The sequence below is a fragment of the Lathyrus oleraceus genome, chromosome 2 (genome assembly GCF_024323335.1).
Source record: "Lathyrus oleraceus cultivar Zhongwan6 chromosome 2, CAAS_Psat_ZW6_1.0, whole genome shotgun sequence".
NCBI lineage: Eukaryota > Viridiplantae > Streptophyta > Magnoliopsida > Fabales > Fabaceae > Lathyrus > Lathyrus oleraceus.
Window position 1 is genome coordinate 206443415 of NC_066580.1, and position 27988 is coordinate 206471402.

The 27988-nt window shown below is 37.6% G+C and overlaps 1 protein-coding gene across 1 annotated transcript; it reads right to left on the reverse strand.

Moving 5' to 3' along the window:
• Positions 1-8634: 8634 nt before the first annotated feature.
• LOC127118907 (uncharacterized) lies at positions 8635-27805 on the reverse strand. The gene is made up of 12 exons (XM_051049145.1): positions 27539-27805; positions 27213-27272; positions 27074-27127; positions 26619-26679; positions 26447-26523; positions 26280-26329; positions 25582-25664; positions 24599-24669; positions 24358-24517; positions 9342-9484; positions 9149-9247; positions 8635-8879 (listed from the first exon to the last, which is right to left on the reverse strand). Exons 1-12 carry the CDS (start codon positions 27575-27577, stop codon positions 8808-8810), a joined length of 969 nt encoding a protein of 322 aa, XP_050905102.1. The 5' UTR covers positions 27578-27805; the 3' UTR covers positions 8635-8807.
• Between the last annotated feature and the right edge of the window lie 183 nt (positions 27806-27988).

Genomic DNA, 27988 nt, shown 5'->3' on the forward strand with positions numbered 1-27988 from the left:
AAATTTGAGGTGCTACAATCTGCCCTGTCAAGAGAACAACTATTAGGAAGTCCCCTATAAAAGTTTTTGATGTACATCTAGACAATATTTCTTTCCATCTTGAAGATGGAGCAGCAAAACGGAAGTTTGTAATCCAAAGAAGGGTGGCGGTGGAGAGAGAATTAGGCAAGGATGTTGTGGAGGTCAAAAAGGTCATGGACTAAATTAAAAATGTTGGATTAATGAAAACTATTGCTGGGTTATCTCAGCGTTATGAAGGATTGGTTAAAGAATTTGTGGTCAACATTCCTGAAGACATTGCTGATAAAAACAACAAGGAATTTTGTAAGGTGTTTGTAAAAGGGAAGTGTATCACATTTTCTCCAACTGTGATTAACAAGTTTTTAGGAAGAGGAACAGAAGGTGCATGTGAATTGGAAGCCACAAATAATGAGGTTGTCGCAACCTGAAAAATACAGTGTGCGAAAAAACAACCGGCGAAAGAAAATGACAGAAGAGTCGCCACCGTGCGTTATTTATCCCAAAGGAGGGAAAGGAAACGCTCGAAGTAAACTTGAAAAAGGAAATGACAAGACGGGGTCTCGCAACCAAATCTTGGGTTCGGGAGTCGATTATGCGAAGGGAAGGTATTAGCACCCTTACGCATCCGTAGTACTCTACGGGATCCACTTTTGTAGTTCTTGTCTAAAGGGTGTGAGTTTATCTTGTGCTGTTTACCAAAAAAGGGGTTAAATGAAAACGACTTTCACGGATGTCGCATCCACTGCATACGTATCTCATCTGAATATGAGAATTAGAGTCTTCGTAGCTCGATTGACCTATGGGTTGGGGGGATGTGTGCTCGCTAAGACATCGCGTCTTATGCCTACGTATCTCATCTGGAATGAGAATAAGAGAAAGTCGTAGTTCGGCTAACTACGGGGTTATGGATTGGGTTTTGGACGAACGATGTTACTACGCAATCTACCGGATGCTCGACCTTTGGAGACTTACTCACCTATAGTAGAAGGAGTAAATGTATGCTTAGGAGAAGAAAAATCAATGAAGGGTTAGGGTTTGGGATGCTCATGCAAAAAGGTAGTCCTTGACGGAGGAACCTGTAAAAAAAATAAACACACAAAAACATTGCCTCCTATCGAGGTCTTCCAGCTAGGAAAGCAGTAAAATGCGGGAAAAATGTAAAAGTACCACGCGGATAAAGATCCGAAGTAACAGCAATTAGAGGAATGGGAAACCCTGAGATCCTCCCAAGCTAACACCATCAAAGAAAGTGAGTCAGTACAGGTAATCAGAATGAAACCTCCAGGCGGTATCCCACAAATAAAGTGGAACACCAGGCAAACCATCTCTGCAAGAGTCATATGAGCCCTCACAAAACAAAACTCAACAAACAGGTTAGAGAAACAAAATAGGGTAACCAAGAGTTTCCCCCAAATCAAAATGTAACCACATGAATCATGCCATTAAAATTCACAAAAAACTCACAAAAAGCAACCAAGGGTATGAGGCTTAAACCTCTTGTCAAACACATGCATCAAAAGGGTATCAAATTCACCCATAATACCTCATACATTTAGAGCATTCAAATTAAAGGCATAAAGATGATGGATATAGGGCAAACCTGATTGGAGAGCTTGATTGAAATTGAGTTGCACCCGTGAGGTTTACAAAACAATCTTTAGGGTTTATGTGAGGCAGAGGTGATTCATTGCAGTTGAGTTCCCTTCAGGGTTTGGAGGCTGCTCTGAGTTCTCTATCAGGTAGTCTCTTCAGGTTTTGTCCAGGGTTTTGTTCCAAGGAAACCTCAGAGTGTTTTGTTTCTCTTCCTTTTTCTGTCTTATTTCTGTGTGGCTTTTGTTTCAATGAAACTCTAGTATTTATAACCTAATATTGGTAGCTTAGTGGGCTTTTGAGAGAGGTCCAAGTCTGAGATTTTTTCTTTTATTTATTTATTTAATTATTTATTTTTCGTTTTTTTTTTTCGTTTTTTTTTTTGAATAAAGCTTCTTGGATCTGATTCTGATTGACATGATGAAATGCAATATGAAATGTTAAATGACTTAAAAATGAATGCATGAATGAGGAGGTGTAAAGCGTATGCTTCCAGGAAAAAAAAAACGAAATAACTTTCAGAACTTTCAGAAGAGGATAGAAGGGGATGCAAGTGCCATATCTTCTTATCAGAACAGGGATAACCGGAGGAATAACTTTCAGAACTATCATCAGCAACCGTATGTTGCGGCTGTGACCGTTCCAGCTGCAGCACCACTACAACAACCACAACCACAACATCAACCAGCTCAGTACCAACCACAACAACCGGGTAACAGACCCGCCTATCAACCGAGGCCAAGGACGATGGACCAGCGTTTCGACACTCTTCCAATGTCGTACGCTCAGTTGCTTTCTAGTCTTCAACAACTACAACTTGTGCAGTTGCGCACTCTGGCTCCTCCCGTTGGTAGGCTTCCGGTGGGTTATGACGCCAACGCTAGGTGTAGCTTCCACTCTGGGGCACCTGGCCACAATATTGAGAACTGCAAAGCTTTTAAGCACGTAGTTCAGGACCTCATTGATTCAAAGGTCGTTAACTTTGCACCAGCTCCTAATGTCGTCAACAATCCCATGCCCTAGCATGGTGGAGCCAACGTTAACATGGTTGAAGGAGAAGTCAAATTAGTCTCTGCGGTCAACAATGAAGATGGGGATAGTGATTGCGACATCGATAATTGGGTGCGTCCGAGGGTCCCGGGTGAAGTTCTCAACAATTGGTCTTCTGAGGAGATTGTCCAAGCCACTTGTCTGGAGGAGTAATTTTCTTTGTTTATTCATGCATATCCAAGTCTTACGTTCCGCCAAGGCGTAATGACTCATTGTAGGGATCATCTATGTGACACTTGCATTTTTTATCATAAATAAAGGACGTCTTTTTGCATTCAAATATTTCGTTCCATGTCTTCCTATTTTTGCAGTTTTTCAAAAAAAAATGGCAATGTTTTGTTTAGTTTCCACTTTTTTTTCACACTCATAAGCACATACCATCACTCATGCAGATGCACATCACCGGATCCTACTGATAACGATTCTGCTATGGCTCGCTTCGACTTTGAAAATCCAATCTTTCAAGCTGAAGAAGAGGGTGATGAAGACTGTGAACTTTCTGAAGAACTTACCAGGTTATTAAAACAAGAGGAAAGGGTCATTCAACCGCATCAAGAGTCTGTTGAAGTGATTAATCTCGGCACCGAGGACGCCAAGAGAGAAATCAAGATAGGGGCTGCTTTGGAAGACAATGTGAAGAAGGGGTTGATTGAATTGCTGCAAGAGTATGTTGACATCTTCCCTTGGTCTTATCAGGACATGCCAGGGCTTGACACAGACATCGTGGTACATTGCTCGCCGCTCAAAGAATGTTGTCCTCCGATCAAGAAGAAGCTCAGAAGAACAAGACCATAGATGGTTGTCAAGATAAAGGAAGAAGTGCAAAAACAGTTGGATGCAGGGTTTCTAGCAGTCACAAATTATCCGCCATGGGTTGCAAATATCGTTCCGGTACCTAAGAAGGATGGAAAGGTACGGATGTGTGTTGACTACCGGGATATGAACAGGGCTAGTCCTAAAGATGATTTCCCCTTACCTCACATTGACATTTTGGTGGATAACACGGCTCAGTTCTCGGTATTCTCCTTCATGGATGGCTTTTCTGGCTATAATCAAATTAAGATGGCACCAGAAGACATGGAGAAGACAACATTCATAACCCCATGGGGCACCTTCTGCTACAAGGTGATGCCGTTTGGTCTGAAAAATGCCGGAGCAACATATCAGCGAGCGATGGTGACTCTGTTCCATGATATGATTCATCATGAAATCGAGGTTTATGTTGATGATATGATTGCCAAATCTCAGACAGAAGAAGAACATTTGTTGAATTTGCAGAAACTGTTTGAGCATTTGAGGAAATTCAAGTTGAGGCTTAATCCGAACAAGTGTACTTTTGGGGTGAGATCTGGAAAACTACTGGGTTTTGTTGTTAGCGGAAAAGGGATTGAGGTGGATCCGGCCAAAGTGAAAGCGATACAGGAAATGTCTGAGCCAAGAACAGAGAAACAAGTTCGTGGTTTCTTAGGGAGGTTGAACTACATTGCAAGGTTTATCTCTCACCTAACAGCCACGTGTGAGCCAATATTCAAGTTGTTGAGGAAAGATCAGGCTATCAGGTGGAATGAAGATTGTCAAAGGGCTTTCGAGAAGATAAAAGAGTATTTGCAGAATCCTCCTATCCTTATGCCTCCAATCCCAGGGAGACCGCTGATTATGTATTTGACAGTACTAGACAATTCCATGGGTTGTGTTCTCGGTCAACACGACGAGACAGGTAGGAAAGAGCATGCCATCTACTACCTGAGTAAGAAATTCACAGATTGCGAGTCGAGATACTCAATGCTTGAAAAAACATGTTGTGCACTTGCATGGGCTGCTAAGCGATTGAGACAATACATGCTGTCTCACACAACCTTATTGATCTCTAAAATGGATCCAGTCAAGTATATATTTGAGAAGCCAGCTCTCACCGGAAGAGTTGCTCGTTGGCAAATGGTACTGACAGAGTACGACATCCAGTATACTTCCTAGAAAGCCATCAAGGGGAGTATTCTGTCAGACTATCTTGCTCAACAGCCGGTTGAAGATTATGAGCCAATGAAGTTTGATTTTCCAGATGAAGACATCATGTTCCTCAAGATGAAAGACTGTGAAGAGCCAGTTGTTGAAGAGGGACCTGATCCAGACGAAAAGTGGACTTTAATGTTTGATGGGGCCGTCAACGCCAGAGGAAGTGGAATTGGTGTTGTCATTATAACTCCGAAAGGTGCCCACATGCCTTTCACCGCTCGTCTGACTTTCGAGTGCACCAATAATGAAGCTGAGTATGAAGCCTGTATCTTGGGTATTGAGCAAGCCATTGATTTGAGAATCAAGACTTTGGACATCTTCGGAGATTCAGCTCTGGTAATCAATCAAGTGAATGGTGATTGGAACACTCTCCAGCCTACTCTAGTCCCCTATAGAGATTACACGAGAAGACTGTTGACTTTCTTCACAACAGTAAAGTTGTACCATATACCTCGTGATGAGAACCAGATGGCAGATGCTCTTGCTACTCTATCCTCCATGATCACGGTGATCCGTTGGAACCACGCTCCCAAGGTCGACATGATACGCCTTGATAGGGCCGCGTATGTGTTTGCTGCTGAACTGGTAGTTGATGACAAGCCCTGGTATCACGACATCAAGTGCTTTCTGAAGAATCAAGAGTACCCTGCAGGGGCATCCAATAATGATAGAAAGACTTTGAGAAGATTGGCAGGCAGTTTCTTCTTGAACAAAGACGATGTGTTGTATAAGAGGAACTTCGACATGGTTTTGCTCAGATGCGTGGATAGACACGAAGCAGACATGTTGATGCAGGAAGTTCATGAAGGCTCCTTCGGTACTCATGCCGGCGGACATGCAATGGCTAAGAAATTATTGAGAGCGGGATATTACTGGATGACCATGGAATCTGATTGTTTCAAATATGCTCGGAAGTGCCATAAATGCCATATTTATGCTGATAAGGTGCATGTGCCGCCAAATCCTTTGAAGGTGATGTCTTCGCCGTGGCCCTTTGCTATGTGGGGCATTGATATGATTGGAAATATTGAGCCGACTGCCTCCAATTGGCATCGCTTCATCCTTGTTGCCATCGACTATTTCACCAAGTGGGTCGAAGCAGCGTCGTTTGCGAATGTCACCAGACATGTGGTTGCCCGATTCATCAAGAAAGAAATCATTTGTCGCTATGGGATTCCCGAAAGAATCATTACTGATAATGGTTCTAATCTCAACAACAAAATGATGAAGGAGTTGTGCCAGAACTTCAACATTCAGCATCATAATTCTTCCCCTTACCGCCCTAAGATGAACGGTGATGTTGAAGCGGCAAATAAGAACATAAAGAAGATTGTGCAGAAGATGGTCGTTACGTACAGAGATTGGCATGAGATGCTACCCTTCGCCTTGCATGGGTACCGTACTTCAGTACGTACATCGACCGGGGCAACCCCTTACTCCCTTGTGTATGGTATGGAAGCAGTCCTACCTGTTGAAGTGGAGATTCCTTCTCTAAGAGTCCTGTTGGATGTCAAGTTAGACGAAGCTGAGTGGATTCGGACAAGGTTCAATGAGTTGAGTCTTATCGAAGAGAAGCGAATGGAAGCCATTTGTCATGGGCAGTTGTATCAGAGTCGGATGAAGAGAGCCTTTGATCAGAAAGTGCATCCTCGATACTTCCAGGTCGGAGATTTAGTGTTGAAAAGGATCCTTCCTCCTCAGACAGATCACAGGGGCAAGTGGACTCCTAACTATGATGGACCGTATATTGTCACTAAGGTTTTTGATGGTGGGGCCTTAATGCTTGCAACGATGGATGGTGAAAACTTCACTTCCCCGGTGAACTCAGACGCAGTTAAAAAAACTTCGCATGAAATAGACCCGCTGGACAATAAAAAGAGTAGTCCAGGCAAAAATGGGCATCCCGGCGAACCAAGAAAATGAAAAGGTTCGGGCAAAAATTAGGGATTAAAAGTGAAAAGATTATACACCCGGTAAGTTGAAAACCTGAAAAGGCAACTTAGGCAAAAAAATGGGTATCCCGGTGGATTGAAAACCCGAAAAGGGCGATCCAGGAAAAAGTTAGGGATTAAGCGAATGACTGCGTTCTGAGTAGTTCTGAATCTCATCTCGTGTCAATGACTGGAAACTTTTGAAGGATAGGAAACAGTCCAATCACTCTTTCAGAAAGCCGATCATCTGGAGGATCTTGAAGACGAGCAAGTCATAGCAGAATTGGAACCCAATAGAAATCCATTTCACATTGCCATTAGATTAATGTCTGTTTTTATCTGTTGTGCGATTACCTCTTTCCAGGGATTGCTTCCTGGTGTAAATGCCTATTCAGAGGTCGTTCAATCAATAAAATCATGTTATTCAGTATATCTCTGTTTTCATTTTCATTTTTCTGTTTTGTTTGCAAAAATGACGTCCGAATTTTTTGATAAACATTGCATCATGACACATAAGAGCTTTACAGGTACATGCTTAATAAACATTTAAAATTGCTGTAAATTTTAAGTGCTTTGGATCGTCTATCAGAACAGGTACCCTCGGGGCATTTCCTTAAAATCCCCTGCAGATGATCGGGAATGTTTTCCCCCAACAGACGAATTCGGTATCTTATCCCTACAGTTTGTGTATGTTGATTATATTTACATACAACATTATGGATCGAGTAATAGAAAGGAAACAATGTTCTCTCAACTTCCTAACGAGCACGTGGGAGTAAGGGGAGTTGTTCTTCCTCAAGATAAGAGGAATGGTTTCCTCTGTGCATGTATGACCAAAACTGGCTCTTTCCAAAACACTTCATCTAACATGTATGGTGAGATGGGCTGACGGTAGACATAGATTTGGGTCGGACAGCCAAAGCCATGGTCGGGAGATTCAAGAGCACGTTCGATTCCTCTAATGACCCTTTAAAAACTCCTTTGAATTTCTTAGACCATTGGATGCTCCTCTCAAGAGCCCAATAAAATTATCTCAGATAATTGCTTAATTGGATATAGCATACAAGTTATGTTTTGAATTAATATGAAACACTAATACAAACATTTGGATACAATAATGCACAGACATCAAATTATAATCTGAGAAAATAAAAATGATTAAAGTAACAATATATTTTGATGCTACATACAGAAACTGTCATATTAACTATAAGTTTTGGATCATCAATTCAAAGGGTTAATACAAGAGAGCATTTTTCCATTGGAGTCTTTCTTTATGAACAACACACTTTGTAAGAAACATATCACATATTCACCCAAAACCTTAAGGTGACAAGTATGTGATTCTTTCACTTATAAATGTTCAATTCTCCACTTTTCTAATCAATGTGAAACTTTCTCACACTTGATTTTCAACACTTCCAACTCACACTTGTTTTTCTCAACACTCCCCCTAAATGTGAGTCTATCAACAATGCTCCCCCATTAAACGAAAGTTCTTTCATTCAGATACACTTATACAGCCGTTGATACTTTTTTAACGAGGCATGCCTCATACCCACCACTGTGTGAGAAGTACTTTCGATACTAGTGAGTTGATCCTTCACTCAAACCAACGGTTATGATACCCACGGTTAGGTCATCAAATCTTTGAGGTCAATATGAAGAAGCATTTTTATATTTGAGTCTTTTTTATAAGAAATATTGTGTGACACACGCCACATATTCACCCAAAATCTTAAAAGGTGATAGGTGTGTAGATTCTCTCAATTTCAAATGCTCAAATCTCCACTTTTTTAATCAATGTTAGATTTCCCACACTTGTTTCTCAACACTCAATTTCAAATGCTCAAATCTCTATTTTTCTAATCAATGTTAGATTTTCCACACTTGTTTCTCAACACTGTCAACTCACACTTGTTTTCTCAACAATAAGTATATACACACACGGGTGTAGTATTTCAACAACATTTGGCCTATCTGAAAAGCTGTGTTCCGACTGAGAAACATTACCTTATAACAGAGAAAATATCTTTCACGAAATGATGTATTATAGGACAAAGTTTACCACATATTTTACACACACACAATTCATGAACCAATTTGTAACAACTTATATCCCCTTCTGGGCCACACAATATCTCCTTTATTATGGCACAATTAGAATTGAAATTTCAGTCTCTCAAATAATTGAAATGATCTTCACAGATGTTTGGACTGATGGTGAATACCAGCATGGAACCCTTCTGTGTATGCTGAGTTCTTAAATATCATCTGCAGTAAAATAACATTGTAAATATCACGCTTCTTCACAGGATTAATGGCATGTTTGTTTGACATTCAATAATTTAGAGACTAGTTTAGTGATTTCTAAGAAAAGTCAAGCAATTTTATATTTTGAATAATGATAGGAACACTCAAAAAATAGTTGTAACATACGAGCCATAAAGCATGTTACCAATAGAATGATAATTACTGCATGGATACAAATATTTGATTTTACAAAAGAAAAAAATGGTTGACTAGAATCATCAGATACTTACAGCAAGGTTTTTCAAATCTGAGACGAGAACTTTCCGTAGATTGTCAGACACTACAGTGCCTAGATGCTCTCCATGTTGTTTTATAGTGTCTTCCTTGATCTGGAATATCAAGATTTTTCAGCTTTATGATTAAAGTAAAAAACTTGAAATGGAATGTTGAAGCATAATTCTGATGTTTTATGCAATCTTTTACCTCTGAAAGCAGTAAATCTGATGCTTTATGCAATATTTCTTCAACTAATGGCCCAACATCTGCAAAGGAGTTTGATGAATGACCATTGTTGACTGGTTTCTCCTTTGTAACTTTCTTACTAATGGATGGTTTGAAAACTTGTTCTGCATAAAAAAGAATGACGTATTAGCAAATTGCGAGACCTTTCCTCTTGTTACTGATCACTAGGATCTTCAAGCAATGAACATTAGGAATTTATAGCACTTCAGTTTTTTGTTAACTTTTAGTATTTTAATGAACAAGAACAAAACAGCTCAAAGCATTCTAATTACAGCACTTATTATGAACATTTTTAACAATATATGGTAAATATTTGTTAAGTTAGGTGATGACAATGCATAACCTAAGACAAAAGCGAGTAGCTTCACAGTATTTCAAGATAAAGCATCGAAACTAAAAATGCTTTTTGACACCTGTAAGTATATATACAGTCCTACATGAATAGATTTTAGTTAAAGTGCTTCTGTAGTATTAGGAATTGAATAAGGATTGGTCTAAGATATCTTTTCATATTTCTATCATAATTAAGATTTAAATTTGCATTTATTAGATTAGATTTAATCATGGTAGTCAATCACAAATAGCCCCGCGGAGCGGCTGACCCCAAAATTGGGATAGCGATAACCGCTATGATCATATTTTAGACAAATTACATGAATAACTATAAACACATATTTAATGTAAAATTAAACAAAAAAACTCAACTGATAAAAGATTTTCACTATAAACAAATATTTAATGTAAAATTAAACAAAAAACTCGACTGATAAAAGATTCATAAATCAAAGCATAAGGCTGCTGCAAAGAAGAAAAAGAGGAACAATGTGAATAGAAGAAAACCAGAGAAGAAAAAGAAAAACAGAGGAACGATGAATAGGACGAAAGAAACGGAGAAGAAAAAGAGAATAAAAAGTTAGAACCAACCTGAAGAAAATGTGAATAAAAGAAAGAAACTGAGAAGAAAAAACCAACCTGAAGAAAATGTGAATAAAAGAAAGAAACTGAGAAGAAAAAACCAACCAGAAGAAAAAAAGAAACAATGGATATGCTACGCGTGGCTTGTATGCTGAGAAACAAAGTGCAGAAACTATGGATGAAGGAAGGTTAGGTTGAAGAACTCAAATTTGATGGGAAAACCCAAAATTACACTTACCATGTTTTAAATTTTAAAGCGTAATTTCAGTTTTTCAAAGGAGAAAAATATTGCGGACCAGAAACCGCTACTCTGCTCTGCATTGCTAAGGCTCTTCTCATAGCAGCCGGCCTCCACACTACTCCGCTATCCCGTATGTTGAAAAATATATTATTTTTGGTTTTATTATTGTCTTTAATACTACCTTTATTTTTCTTTATTCTCCGTTAAGGAGAAAATCAATTGTAATAATTGTATATAAACCAGCCTAAGGTTGACGAATAAGATACAACAGCTTCTACCTATTTTTTCCAATATGGTATCAGAGTTAGATCTCTGTTATGATGACAATTGGAGGTGTACAGAAGACAGTGTTTTGTTTCTCAAGAGGCAAGAAAATGATCGTGTATTCATGTTTCTCGCTGGGCTTAATAAAGACCTTGATGAGGTAAGAGGTAGAGTTTTAGGAAAAATACCATTGCCAACTCTTCGTGAAATTTTTGCAGAAATAAGAGAAGAGGCGCGACAAGGAATTATGATGGGTAAGACACCACGAAACTCTGAATATGAAGGCTCAGCTCTGGCTACTAGGAACCTTGACGAGGGAAGAAGGTCCGACAAAGTTCCTTGGTGTGATCACTGCAAACACGAATGGCATACACGTGAAACTTGTTGGAAGCTCAAAGGCAAACCTCCTATCTGGAAGAATAAAAGTGGTTGTGCATTTCAGACTAGTAATTCTGATCAAGGGCAGCAACCTCCCCCGTCTCAGTTTCCACTCAGTACAGAGCAACTAGACAGACTATACAAACTCCTCGAGTCTCCAACCCCTTCTTGCTCTATAGCAACAAAAGCTAATTCTACATTTCTTAGTGTCAGTCTCAGTCATACTTGGATAGTAGATTAAGGTGCCTCCGATCACATGACAGATGAATTTACTTTGTTCTCTTCATATAGTCCATGTTCAGGTAATCAAAAAATAAAATTCGCAAATGGCTCTTTTTCAGCCATTGCAGGTAAAGGGTCAGTTGTGTTGTATCCAATGTTAACTCTTAAAAATGTCCTTCTTGTTTCAAATTTATCTTGTAATTTAATGTTTGTCAGTAAATTAGCCAAAGATATAAATTGTCAAACTAATTTTTTCCGATCTCAATGTGTCTTTCAGGATTTGAACTCGGGGAAGATGATTGGCAGTGCTAAGGAGAGTGGAGGACTCTACTACCTTGACATTGGATCTGCATCACAACTACCTTCAAAAACAATAAGTTTTTGCTTTGAGTCTTTTTCTGTTTTGAATAATAAAGATGACAACATTATGGTATGGCATTTAAGATTAGGTCATCTTAGTTTTCGTTACTTAAAACACTTGTTTCCTAAGATATTTTACAATAAGAACTTTTCTTCGTTTAAATGTGAAGCATGTGAGTTTGCAAAGCATCATCGTTCCCAGTTTTCAATACAACCTTATAAACCATCAAAACCTTTTTCTATTATTCACAGTGATGTTTGGGGCCCTAACGTACATGTACGCTCTCTCTCAAAAAATGGTTTATCACATTTATAGATGACCATACAAGAGTATGTTGGATGTACTTGTTAAAGGGGAAATCAGATGTTTGTCAGACTGTAAAGAATTTTTTTCAATGGTGCAGAACCAATTTCAAACAAATATCCAAGTCTTTAGAAGTGATAATGGCAAAGAATAGTTTAACACTATCCTGGATGATTTTTTTCTAAAAAATGGGATTGTACATCAAAGTTCATGTCCTAATACTCCTAATCAAAATGGAGTGGCCGAAAGGAAAAATAGACATTTATTAGAGATTGCTAGAACTCTACTTTTTTCAAATAAAGTACCAAATTATTTGTGGGGCGAAGCTGTTTTAACAGTTGCGTGCTGCGTATTTAATTAACAAAATGTCCTCCAAAAGTTTCAATTTTCAAATTCCTGTTAATGTCTTCAAAGAATATTTTCCTAATACTCGTGTTTTAACTGATTTGTCTTTAAAAATATTTGGTTGCACAGCCTTTGTTCATAAACATAAAAATGTTATAAAACTTGAGCCACGTGCTATAAAATGTGTCTTTGTTGGATACTCCCCAACCCAAAAAGGATATAAATGTTTTGATCTAAAAAATAAGAAAATATTTCTCACTATGGATGTTACATTCTTTGAAAATAAACCTTTTTTTGATGACACTCATCTTCAAGGGGAGGAGATAAACGAAGACTCGTTTCAAATTGAGGACATGAGTTTTTTAAATAACTTATCTTTGCCAGTATCACAAAATTCTGAGATTTTTACACCTGCACCAACAGAAAATGGTCATGATTCTTTATCTGATCCTACTCCTGTTATGAGTAAGGAACCTTGTGAATCCGAGCCTACATTTTCTCTTGTAGAAAACAACGAGAATCCTGAAAGCCATGATAATGATGATCGAATTGAAATGCCACAAAATAATGAGTTACTTCAACAAAACAAATTTGAATTAGGAAACTGGACTTGGAAAGGAAAGGTTTTTTGTGAAGAAGCACCATAAAGGAAAGGCCCAGTCCACATCTCAACACTATCAGGAATCTGAACCGGAGAATGATCAACTTCCTAACAAAAGAAAAGGTAAGTCTATCTCTGTTTCTGAGAGTCGTATTTTGTATCCTGATATAGATGATCATGTTGCCATTAGAAAACATGTCAGATCTTGCACGAAACATCTCATGTCCAATTTTATATCGTATTCAAATTTGTCTTCATCTATGTCTGCCTTCACTTCAAAATTGTCTAGTGTAGAAATTCTAAAAAGTGTACAGGTTTCTCTAGAAATTTCAAAGTGGAGGGAAGTTGTATTTGAGGAGATGAAAGATCTTGAAAAGAATAAAACTTGAAGTGTTACGTCACTATCAAATGGCAAGAAGACAGTTTGATGCAAATGGGCGTTTACTGTGAAGTATAATTCATGAGTCAATTGAAAGGTATAAGGCTCGCTTGGCGGCTAAAGGCTTTACTCAGACCTATGGTTTAGATTACTCAGAGACATTTGCTCCTATTGCAAAATTGAACACTGTCAGAATTCTTTTGTCTCTTGCTGTTATCATGGATTGGCCTTTGCATCAATTAGATGTTAAGAATGTTTTTCTTAATGGCGATCTAGAAGAAGAAATATATATGGACATTTCTCCTGGCTTTGAAAACAAATTTGGATCTGTTGAGAATACAAGAGACTAAGAGACATTTGAATAAACCGTGTGTTTCGAAAAGCACTACGGAGACTTTATTATATATAGAGAGATTATAACTAATTACATGATATAGTCGATGTGGGACTATTCGATATACAAATATTCTTAATACTATATTTACAAATATCAACACTCCCCCTCAAGCTTGAGCATATAAGTCAAATGCACCAAGCTTGTTATGTATATAATTAGTTTTGGGGCTTCGCAGAGATTTTTTAAACACATCTTCCAATTGATCATTAGAGTTGATAAAGTTTGTGACGATGTCACCAGATTCAATTTTCTCTCTGACAAAGTGACAGTTTATCTCAATATGTTTGGTCCTCTCATGGAAGACTGGATTTGAAGCAATGTGCAATGCGGCTTGATTATCACAAATAAGTGTTATTGATCTTACTTCTTCAATTTGAAGTTCCTTGAGCAACTGTTTTAACCAAATAAGTTCACATGTTGCCATTGTCATGGCCCTATACTCTGCCTCGGCGCTTGACCTTACAACTACGTTCTGTTTCTTACTTTTCCGGGATATAAGGTTTTCTCCAACAAATACACAATACCCAGAGGTGGATCATCTATCAATGGGTGACCCTGCCCAATCAGCATCGGAGTATCCAACTATCTGAGTGTTGGTGTAAGCCCTAGAGGTCAATACTTTTGGTACTTGTATCGAATAATAAAAGGCTTTTTCTTTATTATGTTTGTTTAATAAAGTCCCTAGAATAGCTAGTCCGTTTAATGTATCAAGTGTGACTTGATCATGAGATCACATTAAACATAAGAACACTATTTTTAAAGTATCCGTAGTCGAACTTTAGTGTGAAGTGGGATAACATTAAAGCATTAAGACTATTATGTTTGTAGACTGATGATCACATCTCATGGATCATGGATAAAGAGTTATCAAGTCTTAAACATAGGTATGAACATTAGGAGTAATATTTATACCGGATTGACCCGCTATAAGAATACTATATAGAAAGTTATGCAAAGTGTCATAAGTTATTCTCATGGTGATAATAGTGTATATCACTCTTCGACCTGAAACCACTATGGATCCTAGATGTAGAGTCGAGTGCTTTATTGCTGATCCAACGTTGTCCGTAACTGGATAACCATAAAGACAGTTGATGGGTACTCCACGAAGCATGCTGAGGGACATGAGTGACCTAGATGGAATTTGTCCATCCTGCATAACAGGATAAATGTCTATGGGCCCAATATTGAACTGGACAAGGATGACACGGTTTATGCCTTGTGTTCAATATAGACATAAGGGCAAAAGGGTAATTATACACATAAGTATTATCACAAAAGGTTTTGTCAGATCACATGACATTTTCGTGTTTTGGGTAGCAGTGATGTGTTGCTAGATACCGCTCACTGTTTATTATGTTAAATGCGTGATTTAATATAATTGACAACGTCACGAAAACCTACAGGGTCACACACAAAGGACGGATTCATGAGAGATAGAGTAACTAAGGAATATCGTAAGGTACGGTGCCCTTAAGTGAATTATAGAACATCGTAAGGTACGGTGTACTTGAGTAGAATACGAAATATGGTAAGGTACCATGGGCTTAAGTGATTTTGAGCATATTATAAGATATGGGCCAAAATACACTTAAGTGGGCTTTTTAGCTTGAAGCCCACACAAGTTGTTCTATAAATAGAACCCTTGTGCAGAAGCATTCAGTGCGGTTGCATTATTTTCGTTTTCTCTCTCTCTCACTCAAAACCTTCATTCGTACCAGCTAGCACTGAGATTGAAGGAATCCGTTCGTGTGGACTGAGTAGAGACGTTGTCATCGTTCAACGTTCGTGATCGTTTCGTGGATCTGCATCAAAGGTTTTGATCGTCACAAGAGATCTGCACCAAAGGTTTCAATCGTCACAAGAGGTAAATATTTTATCACTGATCATGACCATTCGTAAGGATCTCTAGAGGAGAAAATTTTAATTTCCGCTGCGTTTTGGACCGCAATTCTCCTTCAGTGGTATCAGAGCCACTTACGAAACCATGAATCGGATAGCTGTTTAATTTCTGTATTAATATGATTAAAAGACAGAATGAATCAATTAATTAAACGGGTAATTAAATTTGGCATCATGAGTGTACGAGTTGGATGATTGATGTTGACTATGCTTCGGAACCGACATTAGTATGGTGAAGCAGCGATACATCGATCGTCCATATGTTACGCAATTGAGACCGATCAACTTATATATGATATAAGTAATCCTAATGCAAAGTACGGTATATATGATATATTGTTTCCATTTCGTTCATTCAAACACTAAATGGTTGTTTTTTTTTAGCGATCAATGGTCATTTGCTTCGGAATCCGACATTAGTATGGTGAAGCAATGACCTGTTGATCAATCATACTGAATCAACAATCGAGATGTGCTTGACGGTCTGAAATTGGCGCATTAGGGTTGGTGACGGCGCAAGGGTTGTGCCGTCAAGGAGTTGTGAATTTAGTGTTGGTGTAAGCCCTAGAGGCCAATACTTTTGGTACTTGTATCGAATTATTTATTAATAATAAAAGGCATTTTCTTTATTATGGTTGATTAATAAAGTCCCTGGAATAGATAGTCCGTTTAATGTATTAAGTGTGACTTAATCATGAGAACACATTAAACATAAGGACACTATTCTTAAAGTATCCGTAGTCGAGCTTTAATGTGAAGTGGGATAACATTAAAGCATTAAGACTATTATGTTTGTAGACTGATGATCACATCTCATGGATCATGGATAAAGAGTTATCACGTCTTAAACATAGGTATGAATATTAGGAGTAATATTTATACCGGATTGACCCGCTATGAGAATACTATATAGAAAGTTATGCAAAGTGTCATAAGTTATTCTCATGGTGATAATAGTGTATACCACTCTTCGACCTGAAACCACTATGGATCCTAGATGTAGAGTCGAGTGCTTTATTGCTGATCCAACGTTGTCCGTAACTGGATAACCATAAAAACAGTTGATGGGTACTCCACGAAGCATGCTGAGGGACATGAGTGACCTAGATGGAATTTGCCCATCCTGCATAACAGGATAAATGTCTATGGGCCCAATATTGAACTGAACAAGGATGACACGGTCTATGTCTTGTGTTCAATATAGACATAAGGGCAAAAGGGTAATTATACACATAAGTATTATCACAAAAGGTTTTGTCAGATCACATGATATTTTCGTGTCTTGGGTAGCAGTGATGTGTTGCTAGATACCGCTCACTGTTTATTATGTTAAATGCGTGATTTAATATAATTGTCAACGTCACGAAAACCTACAGGGTCACACACAAAGGACGGATTGATGAGAGATAGAGTAACTAAGGAATACCGTAAGGTACGGTGCCCTTAAGTGAATTATAGAACATCGTAAGGTACGGTGTACTTGAGTAGAATACGAAATATGGTTAGGTACCATGGGCTTAAGTGATTTTGGGCATATTATAAGATATGGGCCAAAATACACTTAAGTGGGCTTTTTAGCTTGAAGCCCACACAAGTGGTTCTATAAATAGAACCCTTGTGCAGAAGCATTCATTGCGGTTGCATTATTTTCGTTTTCTCTCTCTCTCTCACTCAAAGTCTTCATTCGTACCAGCTAGCACTGAGATTGAAGGAATCCGTTCGTGTGGACTGAGTAGAGACGTTGTCATCGTTCAACGTTCGTGATCGCTTCGTGGATCTGCATCAAAGGTTTTGATCGTCACAAGAGATCTGCACCAAAGATTTCAATCGTCACAAGAGGTAAATATTCTATCACTGATCATGACCATTCGTAAGGATCTCTAAAGGAGAAAATTTTAATTTCCGCTACGTTTTGGACCGCAATTCTCCTTCACTGAGTATGTCCTTTATTTTCATACACTAGACCTTTTCCTGGAGCACATATGATGTATCTCAGAATCCGGATAACAGCATCCATGTGTTCCTGACAAAAGGAGTTTAAGAACTAACTTACCACACTAACTGCAAAAGAAATGTCTGGACGAGTGACTGTGAGATAATTTAACTTTCCAACCAATCTTCTATATCTTTCTGAGTCAGATAGAGGCTCCTCCTGATTGGGTAGTAGTTTGACAATTGGATCCATAGGAGTATCAGCTGATTTAGCATTCAACAAACTTATTTCTTCCAAAATATCCATAGCATATTTCCGCTGAGAAATCACCAAACCATCTTTAGATTGGGCTACCTCAATACCCAAGAAATAGCGAATTTTACCAAGATCTTTTGTCTGAAATTGATTCGAGAGATGTTGCTTTACCTGGAGTATACCCTACTGATCACTACCAGTTATGACAATATCATCTACATACACAATAAGATAAATACACCCTTGAGTTGAGTGACGATAAAAAACAGAATGGTCAGCTTCACTACGGACCATACCAAACTGTTGTACTCAGTACTGAATCTGCCGAGCCAAACTCTCGGAGATTGCTTAAGACCATAAAGAGACCTGTGTAACCTACACACCATATTCGATGACTCCCCCTGAGCAACAAATTCAGGTGGTTGCTCCATATATACTTCATCTTCAAGATCACCATGTAAAAATGCATTTTTGATGTCAAATTGATGAAGAGGCCAATGTCGAATGGCTGCAATGGCTAGAAGAAGTCTAATAGATGCCATCTAGGCTACAGGCGAGAAGGTATCACTATAATCCAATCCAAAAATCTGAGTGTATCCTTTGGCTACCAAACGAGCTTTAAATCGATCAATCTTACCATCTGGATCAACCTTCACTATATAAAGCCAACGACAACCTACTAAAGATTTTCCATGGGGTAGAGGAACCAGTTCACAGGTACCACTGCTTTGAAGAGCACGCATTTCATCAATCATTGCTTGCCTCCACTTAGGGTGAGATAATGGTAGGCGGGACATTAATAACTGCCGGAAAAGGTGTGGGAGTACTTTCGTGAATGGGTTCTGGAGTTACGTGACTGTACTTGAAATATGGAACCGACTCGAAAAAGATAACATCGGTCGATATTAGGTATCGTTGTAGAGTATGTGAATAACAACGATAACCTTTTTGGGATCGATGATAACCAAAAAAGATACACTTTATTGATCGAGTTGAGAGTTTATCAAGACCAGGAGAGAGATTGTGTACAAAACACGTGGACCCGAAGACTCGGGGAGGAATTGGGTGAAGTGGGGAATTGGGAAAAAGGATTGAATGATGGATTTTATTGTTAAGGCTAGATGAGGGCATGCGATTTATAAGGTAACATGTCGTTAGCACAGCATCCCCCAAAACCGAAGTGGAACATTACCATGGAGAAGTAGGGTCTGAGTGGTTTCTACAAGATGCCGACTTTTGCGTTCGGCTATCCCGTTTTGTTAAGGTGTGTGAGGGCAAGATGTTTGATGGAGAATATCATTGCATGACATAAAATTCTGAAATTATTGGGATAAATATTCACGTGCATTGTCACTTCTTAAGATACGGATAGACACACCGAATTGAGTTCTTATTTTTTGATAGAATTGTTCAAAAAATAGAAAATAATTCAGATCTATTCTTCATTAAAAATAACCACGTGCAACATGAAAAATCATCAATAAAGGTGACAAAATACCTAGACTCAAGAGTAGAGACAATACGCGAGGGACCCCAAACATCGGTGTGAACTAAAGCAAAAGGGGACGAAGCTCGTTTTGACTCGATTGGGAAACTGACCACGAGTGTGTTTCCCTAGCTGACACGACTCACAATGTAAATTAGATACCTTCGATAAATTTGGCACCAACTTATGTAGTTTGGAAAGACTAGGATGACCTAACTGAGCATTGATAATGAGTGGAGAATCTTTGGCTAAGCATGTCTGAGATCGTCCGTCCCGAACTCCGATCCTGCAGGGTAACATTATTGTTAGTGAAGGTGACACTACAATCAAGAGAACGAGTTAAACGACTGACTGAAAGTAAATTAAATGGACAATTAGGTACATAGAGAACAGAAGTAACCGAGAGAGAAGGTAGAATTTGAACAGTACCAATCTCTTCGGATCGGGTTTGAGAACCATGGGCAGAAGTTATAGTAGGTAAGAAACCGGATGTAGAGAGGGAAGAGAAAAGATTTTTATTACCGGTAACATGATCAGACGCACCAGAATGAAGGACCCAAGATCCAAGAGAAGATGATTAAGAGAGACAAGCAGATGAATTACTAGTGTGTGCTACCAAAGCAGTAAAAACTAAGTTCTGATAATTCTGATACCACCTGAGGAAATCATCGTAGTTTTGGCGTAAAGTTATGAGGAGTAGTCATGAGTATCGGATCTGAAACAGTTGCCCTATGGAGAGTGGAGCGGTAGGAAAATTGTCGGGATCGGCCGTCGGGCGTGCTGTCACGTGCGGAGGTTTCTGCCGATGAAAAGTGGGGAATGGGTGGATTGGAAGAGGCACTTCTGCTGGTAGGTTACCGGAGAATTTTGAAAAGTGAGAGACAAACCGAAGTGATGACACGGTTTGCAAAAAAAAATTCTCACCGGAAGACAGTGGGTCAATCGGATAAAGCACGGCGTAGAAAGAAATGCCTCTTAACAGACTCTAGATACCATTCAAGAAAGTACTCCCACACCTTTTCCGATAGTTATTAATGTCCCGCCTACCACAGGATCAAATGTGTGTAAACTAAATAAGTCTTTGTATGGATTAAAGCAATCCCCTAGAGCTTGGTTTGAAAAATTCACTCAATCCATGAAGAAACAAGGGTACATCTAAGGACAGGTTGACCACACCTGGTTCACAAAGTTCTTCCACAATGGGAAAGTTGTTGTCCTGATTGTTTATGTTGATGATATTGTCCTTACTGGAGACGATACAGTGGAAATGGCAAAAGTAAAAGAGAAATTGGCAGTAGACTTTGAAATCAAGGACCTAGGATTCATGAGATATTTTCTAGGTATGGAGGTTGCTCGGTCAAAAAATGGTATTGTGGTTTCACAGCAGAAATACATTCTAGACTTGTTGAAAGAAACAGGAATGAGTTGATGTCGTCCAGCAGATACCCATATGAATCCTAATGCTAAACTTTTGGGGAAAGATAATGTTTCTGTTGATACTAGGAGATATCAGAAATTGGTTGGGAAACTGATTTATTTGTCACACACCCGACCTGATATTGTTTTCTCAGTTAGTGTAGTGAGTCAGTTTATGCATTCTCCTTTCGAGGAACATCTTGAGGCAGTATATAGGATACTGAGATATTTGAAGAAAAATCCTAGAAAAGGATTATTTTTTAAGACTAGTGAAAGAAATGTGTCTATCTTCACCGATGCCGATTGGGCAGGTTCGGTCACAGATAAAAGATCAACCTCTGAATATTATACCTATGTTTGGGGTAATCTTGTGACATGGAGCAAGAAATAAGGAGTTGTAGCAAAGAGTAGTGCAGAGGCCGAATTTAGAGCTATGTCTCAAGGTATTTGTGAAAGATTATGGATCCTTAGAGTCCTAGAAGAACTTATGATGAAAATTGAACTTCCATTGAAATTGTACTCTGATAGTAAAGTTGCTATTAGCATAGCTCATAACCCAGTTCAACATGACAGAATCAAGCATATCAAGATTGGTCGACACTTCATAAAGAGAAGTTAGATGCGGGAATCATATGTCTACCATTTGTAACTTCAAGTCAACAAACTGCGAATATCCTGACCAAAAGTTTGGCAAGGTCTACTTTTGAGACAAGGTGGACATGATAGATATCTATGCGCCAATTTGAGGGGGGTTGGAAAATATATTATTTTCGGTTTTATTATTGCCTTTAATACTACCTTTATTTTTTTTTATTCTCCATTAAGGAAAAAATCAATTGTAATAATTGTATCTTCACTATCTAAACCCGCCTAAGACTGACGAATAAGATATAATAGCTTTTACCTATTTTTTCCAATACCGCTATTGACTACTCTGAATTTAATCATTATCTAGGGTTTCGATAGCTCTGGTTCTAAACTTCTAATCAGGTTTTGCTTACCCTTAGTTTATGTTCTTAAGTTTCAATTCATCACAAGTATCATAAAAAAAGTCATATTAATAAAAGAAAAATCAAACGAAGAGAAGATAATAAAAAGAGAGAAGAGGCAAAAATAGTCAAGACAAAGAGTGCCCTATTTTATTTTCGTCATTACGTATGTGGTAGGGGTGTACGTGGGTTGGGTTGGACTAGGTTTGGCCTAACCCGTTACCCAACCCATTCAAATTTCAATGGGTTGGGTCCATCGTCCAACCCACAATTTCATTATCAAAACCAACCTGAACCGACTCGTTCATTAATGGGTTGGGTTGGGTTCGTGGGTTATGTTTCAAATAAAAAATATTGTTTTATGATTCTTTTTATCGGTTTTAAAAAAATGTAATACAACTCAATACAATCATACTCATTTATAACACTAAAATTCAATGAAACGCATCATATAATATCTAATAAAATTCATCTACACGACATAACACTTTATAATAGTATAAAATTCAACAAGACACGTTATTTTCATAAAATACATAAGTTAGAAATGATACCAAAAAAATAAGAAACAACATTTAATCTTAGAATTACATAAACTCATTGATTTAGTAGTTTTATTAGTGGAGAATAATTTTTTTTGGAACAGTTAGGCTTATAAGTGAGATATTAATTTTATATTTTTATTTAAAATAATAATAAATTACTAAAGTCGCATCAATGGGTTGGGTCAACGGGTCTGCGGGTTGGAAAACTCAAACCCGATACCCGAACCAAAACTATACGGATTGTTATGGGTTGGGTTGGGGATACCCGTAAATGAATGGGTTCGGATAATTTATGGGTTGTGTTTGATTGTGTCAGCGGATTCGTGGGTCGACCCGCACCCATGAACACCCCTAATATTTGGGTTCTATGAAGATTTTTGAGAATATTCTGAATTAGTTCTCTATGAACTTAATGATAATGAAAAAGGAGTAAAATCCTTAATCTAAACAAGAGTAAAGAAGAGCAAAATGGAGTGATTTAATTTTTCAGGTGAAACACATAAGGGGTTAAGGTGAGGTACTTTGTTAACTTACTTTTGTAGCAACATGACCAATAAAGATAATAACGCTTAGCATAATAGTCCTGAGTTTGGTGAAAATTTCTACAATGAGACAATAATGGGGAAGACCGTGTGCATGATGAAGGGTGAAAAGAAGCAATTTAATAAGTGGACGGGTTAAATAAAGAGAAATCTTTAGGATTAATCACATCGCACTCATCGGATGCAGAAAGCTCATCTTAAAGGAGAAGGACTCGTACCATAGAGATGTTCAGAAAAAAGAATAAGATTTAGCGGGTTTGAAACTCTCAAACTAGCTTGTGCTTGTTCAAGCCTTTTCCCTCTCCACCATAACATTGCCATCAAAGAACTACTAAGAAAAAGGCCACCAGAAATTAGACAGAAATCTAGAGAAGAGAAAAAGAATACTTATGACCCATATACTTATCTGATAAAGAGAGCAGATTAATGAAAAAGGGGACCCTTGTTTACCAATTTATTCTTCATGGCTGGATATACGAGTCCATTACTCTTGAAGAAGTAGCTCCAACCAAGAAATCAAAAGAGGTATTTGTGTAAAATTTAAAACTTAAACATAATATTATGTTGTCATACTCATACTAATTAAAAAAATATATCTTTTATTGGTTCATCAAACTAGAATGCCAAAGTTCATCAGGGAAAATCTCTAAGAAAGGGGGATAATAGTGAAATTGGAGGTAGTTGGAAGATGCAGACAAACAGGAGCATGAGATACTAGGGGATGAGGAAGATCCAGGCAGTGTTATCAAATAGCGGCGCCATGGTTGCTATGGCGGATATACATGGCAGTTTTGGGGCTTGCCGTAATGGTAAATATCGGCCGATATTGTGGGTTTTTCCGCCATAATCCGCTATAACGGTGCCGCAAAGCGGCCGGTATGGCGGGATTTTGGCTCTCCGCCATCGACAACACTGGAACCAAGTGATTTGATCTTGCAGATGATGAACGACCAGAGTGTAGTTAGATTATGTTTTTTGAGGGATTGAACCCTTGAACTTTGTGCAACCAGCTACCATATTTGTGACATTTGAATTTACTACTTGAATCTTGTATTATTTTAATATTCATATATGATGTACTAGCTCATGCTTTTTTTCTTATGTTACTTGTTTTTACTTTAAAATGACATTTTTATCAATGTATTTACAACTCATAGAAAATATTCAATTCACAGTTAAAAAAATAGGTCTTCCTATTCATGATAGTTATCTCGATTGCTCCCACAATAAAACAATAGGTCCCTACTAGAATTGAACCAACCAACCATGACTAAAGGTTCTCCCGAGTAAAATTAGTATTCATAACTTTCACAATAAGCAAGACTGAAATTCAGCTCGCTGTTGGATTTTGAAGTCCATTTCAAATAATATCCTCTATAGGAATAATATTCAAATAGAAAAGTAGATAAACATGAAACAATGAGCCAATTCTATAATTACCAAAAAGAAAAATGTGATGGTACATAATTGAACATCGAATGTCACGTTTAACAGAATTTTTACCTGAAACTATCTGGGACTTATTCTCAACAGAAGCATGGTTTCCATCTGCAGGAACTTGTGATGAAGGTTGCATTTCGGACTGGTGTGGCACAACTATTGAGCTGGATGGAACTAGTGCAGCTAGATCAGGAGGTTGATCTTTGCTCACTACAGGAATGGCCTGCAAGGAGGATAAATAAAACATGATGACTAATGATCGGTAATAGGTTATAGGACAGGACGTCATCTTAAATTTACTCACCTCAAAATCAACATACGAGGGATCCTTTCCTATTGACTTTAGAAATTTGTCAAGGTCATGAGCATTTAAAGCTGCAAGTGCATGGAAGATTAGACTCTAATTATCTTATCAACTAGTTGCAACAATACGTTAAGGTACGTTTTAAGGTACTTTTATGCAGTATCCAAAATGTTGCAACAATATCCTACCTAAAAAATAGATCCACAAAACATGAGATACATCAAAATTAAAACTACTTAGATATGATTCAGTTTCACTGATTTCATATTCATCCAAATTCTAAATGAAAGCCCTTCTGCCATAAGATTAAATGAACGAAATATTAAAAATATAGAGCTAGTTTGGATAAACTTTTTCCACCAGTACTTGTAGAAAAGAAAAGAATAAAATGATCTTGCAATAGCCGCGAGTATTTTAGCCAACGGCTTCTGTAATTTGTTGAAATCAACTTTTGCACCCCAATTTGTTTAAGAATCTATCATATGTAGCTTTTCCATACACACGCATAAAGTTGTAAAGGCTTTTTCACGAGTTAAAAACCAAATAATTATTTCCGTTAAAACACACCTAAAAACTAGAAGTTAATTCAAACTGTTAAGAGTCTCACATCGGACAATATAAGGTCTGAACATGTGTTTATAAATGGAGGCAGTCCTCACTCTACAAACCGGTTTTGTAGGGTTGAGTTAGGCTCAATCACACATTTTTAACATGGTATCAGAGCCTCGTTTAAGATCCGGTGGGCCACCCACCATTTATTTCCACGCTTCAGATGTCCAGTCCTGGGCGATGTCCAGTCCTGGGCGTGAGGGGGTGTGTTAAGAGTCCCACATCGGACAATAATAGAGACAGTCTTCACTCTACAAACCGGTTTTGTAAGGTTGAGTTAGGCCCAATCACACATTTTTAACACAAATAATGATATTTGGTGAAAAAAATATGAAACAAGCATTCTCTCTTCGTGAAAGAGACTTCTCACTTACATATAGTCATGTCATTTGCCAGTGGATGGAAGAAGCAGAACTCATGAGTCTTGAACCCTTGATCCAACAAGAGCACAACATCTCTTCAAAAAGGTAATGATGTGACGCGTAAGAAAATGGTCCTTCAACAGTCTAATGCATCATCGTTAAATAAAACAAGATTTTCTACAAATGCAACATTGTTATTTCTTTAGAATGTACCATGTTTGAAAACACCCAAGTAAACATAAACTACTATATAATACGATCTTCAACTTCAACAGACCCATGCATTATCACATATCAAAGCAAGCTTTGCAACATATGTAATTGCTAATTCTTTAGCATAATCCATTCTAGTTCATCGATCAAGAGGAAATTTTCAAGCTAATAGAATAAGCATTAATAACTTTTAAATTCATTCATCGTTTTTGTAAACATTGAGCAAAAGAAGCTTTATAACAACAGTTAATCGTGGTATTCAAAACATACTATTTTCATATTCAAATAAACAAGAAAATACCTAACATTACTTTTATGTTTTCATATCTTTCCATTGTCAAATGTATCTAAAATTAGAAAATTTGATAACTGTCCACTAGAAAATGACTCCAAAGCAAGGTAATTGCAATTAATAGCAAAAATCAAGATTGAAAAAATAAAGAATTAGATTTTTGAATAGTAGGACAATGAGAATAAGAACATAAACATCCACATACCGTGCTGAGTCATTCACTACCGCAAACGGGGTGACACAACCCAAGGGCACCTTGTGAGTAAAGAAAAAAAAGTATTGTGAAACAGGTTCTTTAGCAAACAATCACATCAAAATATGAGCCTAAAAATGTCTTCAGTAACAAAAAGATAAACAAAGGCATAGAAAAACCTGAAGCATTTCTGTTAAAGCCTCTGCAGGTGCCATTCTGAGACCTCCTTTACCTAAACCAAGCCGCTGAGATAACACTGCTCAGGTTTGATGCAACAAATAAACATCATGACATTCCGTTAAACCAAGTCAAAAAAAAATTCTGAGAATTGCAAAACTATTCATCATATACCTTTTATATCTACTTTGGTGTTGACTAAAGCAGAAACGATATAAAATCTATGTTTCTTATCCTGTAAACGCATAGTAATAATACTAATCAGGACATATTATCAAGGTATCAAAATAAAATTCCTCAACCACAATAGCAATCTAGACCGCGACATAAATATTTTATATGTCTAACTCCAACACAACTGCGATTGAGCAACCATCACCTGCATTTGATGTGATTCTATGCACATCAAGGATCACAATGTCATCGCAACTGCAATAACAATTAAAAACCACTGGCATATACATACAGGGTTTTAAAAAACGGTCCGCAACCGCGAAAACGACCACGACAAAATGGTATCGGCATATGCCGATACCGATACCTTATCACCACTTTTTTAATTCACATCACAACGACGGCAATGAGTGTCGCGACACCTGTATGCATATGCAGGCTTGAACAGAAATTACCTTCAAAAATAAATTTTTACTCAGCCCACCACCTAAATTTCCAACATACTTTTCCTGTATGGAAATTAATAAAAAAAAATCAGAAAAAATAAATATGAATAGAATTTACATAATACATTATAATGCTTTTTATTTTTACCCCTTCCTCAACTGTCAAAATAACTGGATGCTCATACTGTGAAAAATTAATCTGAAGCTCCTGAAAACCCCCCAAAAAGAAAAATCAGTGCATAAAAAGGATAAAATGTAATCATCAAATAACACTATAACAGTACATCATGTAATGTAAACCTAGGTCAACGATTGTGATGATGATAATTCATAAGAAATAAAAGTGCAATAGATATTGGTTTATCAAAAGGGTAAGTAGTACATAAAATGGAAGATACTTGAAAACGAAGGACATGCATACGAAGAAACAAAGGAAAATCAAAATAACATAAGAAAGCAATGGTGAGAGAAAACCTTTAACTGCGCAAGAAGTTGTTCCTTTGTATAGCCCATAGCGTTTTTGCAACAGAATGGAAGAAAGGAAATGAGAATTTTTGCAATCGGAAGATTCACAACAACACAGCAATAACAACAGCACTGAACTTTGTGATGGTTCTGTATCGGGGGAACTTATTGTATTGTATGTTGGAACTCCAAGCTTACACGGTAAGATTACCTGTAATTTGGAGTAATCAAAAGTCAATTGTACTATTGTGATATTTGCCGTCGATAGAATATTATGTTAATTGAACGGATTGGATTCATGTTTTACACCTGATGTACTAGTTGACTCTTAATAATGCTTATGTAAGCTTGCCCGCACCAGAATTGTTTTTTTTTTTTCAACTCTAGAATTTATTTTTTGTCATATTTAAAAGTAAGTGGGTTGAGATATTTAAAAGTAAGTGGGTGAGTCAATTGACA